We start from the raw sequence: 4988 nt of genomic DNA, 5'->3' as shown, positions 1-4988 counted from the left end.
AATATCACGCAAGTAATTTTTTTCATTCATGTTTAATTACCATGTATTCATAAAATATCCCTTCCAAATATGACAGGTCACGCGCAACAGTACAGTTATGGCTTTTTTCATACATATGATATTAACATCTTTTACGATTGTTGCTTTTTATTTCAATTGTCCATACAAATGTTTGCAAAATAATTATTTCTTGACATCATAATTCCTGTTCTTAATCGACACTCAAAACCTCATATCGGAACTTGTTTTGGTCATAGGAAAGCAAAACAAAATCTTAAAGAATGGAAAAATAGTTTTATTAGAAAATAAAATAAATAATATAATATAACAAAAAAAGTATTAACAAGAATAGATAACAAAGATAGAGATCACAGCCAGGTAATTCAAAGAGAATAACAATAATAGTTGTTCATGTTCATGCTCAAGCAATACAATAATATTTGTTCATGTTCATGTTCAAGCAATACAATCACACGTAGGACATCCATTTGAATCAGTTTGATATCCTTTATCACATTCTTGTTCACATTTCCTGAAATAGCAGTAGTGCTTGTTGGGAATGGTCAGCTCTGCTACAAGAAAAAGAAATATGGAATAAAATTATGATTTATGCAGGCTTGTGGTATGTAGATGTGTGTACTTTACAGTGCAATGTCGTACAATCTTGATATGCCAGGTGTTAGAATTTTGATCCATTACCTGTGGTTGTTGGTGGCACAAATATGTTTTAAAGTGCTTCTGATTAGATATATTAAAAGAATTTCCCAAAAGGATCGATGCTTTAAAGAAAAGGGTGAAAATAATGAAGAATGGTCAATCTCATAAATCCTAAAAATGATATAAATCGTGATCAGGGCAATCACACGGACCCTCTGGAAACACCAGTTAGGATCAGGTGAGGAGCTGTATGTTTGTGGTATGTTTGGCAAAAAATATAAACCTTGATATTTTTATTTATTTATTTATTTTTTTTTTTTACAAATTTTATAAACTTTATATAAAAACTTTTTTTTTACAACAAATTGTTCTCTGATGAAGGCAACCCTGAAAACCTCTCTGGTTGGTTTCCAGTGCAATGAATGGTTTTTCAAAGCGTTTAAAATTCTTTCTGTTAAAAAATAAATAATAAATTGTTAACGATTGTTAACAATAAAAGAAACTGACTCTGACTTTAACTATGTTATTCCTCATTGACGGTAAATACAATACCTTTTGGTGGTTCACACTGGCACTCGTTGCAGATATCAGTAACAACATTGTGTTTTGACATACAGTACAATTCACAGGACTGACATATCTTCATTTCGGGGGGTTCTTGTGTTGCTTCACTTGTCTTGTATGGTGTTGGTGCTGCAAAAATCAAATTAATCAATAAACATTGGTTGCAGTTTACATTACACTGGTCTAGTTTGTCTTTTTGAATTTCTCATGTTGCATATAAAAAAATAATCTTTGTGATGATTTTTGCAGCATGCACAAAATACAGCATGGAAACCTGATTCAGGGTACAGAATGAAAATCAAAGACAAAGCTATTAAATCCCAAAATTAGACATAAGCATGTTTTATAATTGTAATGACTTGAAACTAAGGAGTAGTCATTTATGTGACATCATGCATATATACTTACACTATAACAGTAAAATCAAGACATTGAAAATGAAATCATTTTTGAAAATTGGACGTCATAAAAAGTTATTGATGAACTAATTCATTGATTCGTTTATGTACATTTACGCATTTATATTGTTTTTCTGGATATTTTCCACTGCATTAATCATCTTCAGGATGTGAGGTTGGGAAAAAAGTGTAATGCTGCAAGCAATGCGCATAATTAGGCATAAGGATAGGTTATTCCTTCGTATAGTCATAAGCTTAATATGGTGCACTAAATAGTATGATTTTTCATGAATATAGTTACATGAAACTAAACAAGAAAATTGAACTAAATGATAATACTGCAGGGGTAAAAACTAAACAACCGTTTATCTCGTATGGTTAAATTTTATTGTTACACATAGATTTTAATGCTACATTATGCCCTTGCTACTGGACTTGCTACTGGAACCAAAGATTCTAACATTAGTTTCTATGTAAGAACAGTCAGTAAGCAGTGTGTACTTACCACTGTGAATAGGCACAGCACAATACAAGGTCATGACGACCACAAGACATAATAGATTTCCACCGGAGTAATGAGTATCCATGTTGTAATGTGAAGATGCAATATTCGAATGTGCTTCATCGCAGGGGGAGTTGCTGTCTTATATATTTGTTGTCAGTGTATGTTGTACAATGTCCCGTGACCGGATCCCGAATCCCGTCAAAGTTTGATCGATAGCGCTCTACGTTGATTGACGCGGCTTAAGACTCTCTTACCTGTAACGTTGTGTCACTGGTACAAACATTTTAATTAAATTCAACACTTAAGGTGTTCTCGGATTTTGGCTGGTAAATCATTAAAGAAATGTCAATTCGGAATTTTTAGACTCAAATTTGAAAAAATTCTATTTTTGTCTACTAAAAGTGAAATAGGAAAGTAAATATGGATATATTATTTTATTAAGGAAGTAATTGTTTGTGCACTAGGAAATTACACTATGTACCCATATGACGTAAGAAAAATAATAACATTTTGTTTCTAACACCAGCGAATGAATGATTTCCTTGTGAACATCACTTGTGCTCTTTGTTATTTGTATATTATTATTATTTTTTAAAGATTAAATAGAACCGGAATCTAAGTTATAGGTGATGGAATTGTAAGTAAATTTTAAAGACATATACCGCGTAATAAATCAAACGGTGACTTCAAATAAGAAAACTTTTTATAAAAAGATTACATAGAAAATCGTTTCTGTATTTCTCAATAAGAATGCAAAACCGTCGGTCATAAGTAGGGGGAAAAATCTTAGAAAGTTACATATTGACTTTGTACATAAAATATCTCGTTAAATATATGCAACAGTTTATAAATTAAGAATCAATATATACTTCGTGTAAAAGGGAGTTCACTTGATTAATAAAGTAAATGTTAATAAAAATTGAAAATCAACTTTTTAAAGTTTTCTGACATATAAGCGGAAAAGAAGTATTTTTCTTAAACTTATCAAAAAATCTTAAACAATATTACTCAATGTTCAGATAGGAACGTGTAATGTCATAGATGAAATGCAATGATTTCGGTTATAAATTTCATGTTTGACATAAAAATAATCTCATCAAAGCAAACTTGGAAAAAAATATTTTAGTAATTGTAAAATAAAAAATGAGTTAAAATGTTATTGAGATGATAAGAAATTCTAGAAATATACATAAAAAAGACATGTACGTGTATTTAGCTATATAACATTTATATCCAATGCATTTCGAAATATATATTGAGTGTTTTTAGGGAGTCATATTTTTGTGAGATTTTATTAGTGGCATACATATTTGATTTTGATTTAAGTCATGATTTAACAGATTGTTTATCAAAATATTGATTTCTTAGTTAAAATAGTACTAGTAAATTCATATGAGAACATTTTTCAGAGAATTTAACAAGACAGCAATAAGATGAAAATAAGTCCACTCATTATGAAGCTTTATTAACATTTTCTTCATTTTTAAATCAATTAAATTCCAGTAAACTACGACGTTCCAATCCTATAGCGATTAATAAAAAATCAATATTATTTTAACCAATGAAATCGCCTACTTTGAAGCCTACAATTTTCATTGGTCAATAGTGCCTGTAGAAGTGAAATAGTGATAGTATGTAAAAGAGACGTTATACAGTAATGCGCCTGTACTGCCTGCATGTGTCATTACAAAACCTTGACAGGTCTTTGAATATAATCTGAAAATAACAAACCCATAAAACAGAATTTGAAGTTTAAAGTCAATCTTCTTAATATAAAACAATTTTATTATTGTGATACATATCAAACAGCCGTGTGGCCATGTCGCCAATTGAAATGAGATAAATTTTTGCAATTACCAAATTAAAAAAAAAAATTGAAAAGAAAAGAAAAAAAAAGAGAAACATATATATTGAACAAGAATTTTTAAAGAAAATACATATTGCGAAAGCCTCATCGTTTGAAAATGTTTTTCACAACCCCATGATCAATCATATATTCATAATATATATAACTTTTGAGATTTTGATTGTATTTTTGTTAGAATCAAAATCTTTCCAATATTATCAGTATTTTTTACCCAATTTTTCTATATTCGATTCTTTTTCTTAAAGTTATAACAAATCGTATCCTTTTTTTGGAAATATTTCTTAGACACTTCATTTTTTTTAACAATTATTATCTGTAAATATAAAAACAATATGAAATTAAGAAAAGTATTTTTATTGTGATTGATAATTGCCATTGCGGTTAATATTTCAGCGCTTGGAGAGGTTTGTGGTTTTTTTATTGTAATTAAATTTTGATGCAGAGCAGGGAAGAATTCAACTAAATGCATAATGTCAATAAAACATATATACCATAAAAAGAGAATTAAATTATTCATAAATAAACATAGTTAAGTTGATCTTTTTGTACTCCTTTTTAGTGAAGAATTAGAGAAAGCAACAGTTAAAGATGCTTATTGAAATTTAATATTATTGAAATCTTTGAAAACGATTGATCACAAACAGCAATTGGTATTTGTCTCAAGAAACAAAATTTTATTTATCATTTTTCCTAGAATAATAAAACCCTGATAAGTTGAAGGATCTAAAGGCAAGTGTCATTGAGAAAAGAATGTAGACTCCGATCTAGTAATTTTTTCCCTATAATTTATAAAAAAACCTATCAGATTTTGCATTTCAAGGTCATCTTTTCTCTTTTTTACTATATTTTGATGTCACATCATACAAGGAATTGCCTTGCGTAAATCGGAGAAAATAGCTATATTTTTCAAAACATATTTTGTATGCATATATTTGAGTAGTTTTGTTTGTGGTCACCTAACAGGTTAATGAATAAATCAAATTTCTTATTTTTGAAA

At 29.0% G+C, this 4988-nt stretch overlaps 1 protein-coding gene across 2 annotated transcripts; it reads right to left on the bottom strand.

Annotated features, from left to right (window-relative positions):
• Window positions 1-349: 349 nt before the first annotated feature.
• On the bottom strand, window positions 350-2612 carry LOC133183829 (antistasin-like). Of its 2 annotated transcripts, none has more exons than XM_061318732.1 (3): window positions 2125-2612; window positions 1210-1350; window positions 350-572 (listed from the first exon to the last, which is right to left on the bottom strand). In XM_061318732.1, the coding sequence occupies exons 1-3, from the start codon at window positions 2204-2206 to the stop codon at window positions 457-459; spliced, it is 339 nt and encodes a 112-aa protein (XP_061174716.1). In that variant the 5' UTR covers window positions 2207-2612; the 3' UTR covers window positions 350-456. The 2 variants fall into 2 exon arrangements, with proteins under 2 accessions (XP_061174716.1, XP_061174717.1); XM_061318733.1 differs by having other exon boundaries at window positions 350-569.
• Between the last annotated feature and the right edge of the window lie 2376 nt (window positions 2613-4988).

Source organism: Saccostrea echinata, unplaced genomic scaffold (assembly GCF_033153115.1).
Source record: "Saccostrea echinata isolate AGI-Se365-2 ecotype Australia unplaced genomic scaffold, CSIRO_AGI_Sech_v1 ptg000009l, whole genome shotgun sequence".
NCBI classification, from domain to species: Eukaryota; Metazoa; Mollusca; class Bivalvia; order Ostreida; family Ostreidae; genus Saccostrea; species Saccostrea echinata.
This window is presented reverse-complemented; position numbering and strand designations above follow the sequence as displayed.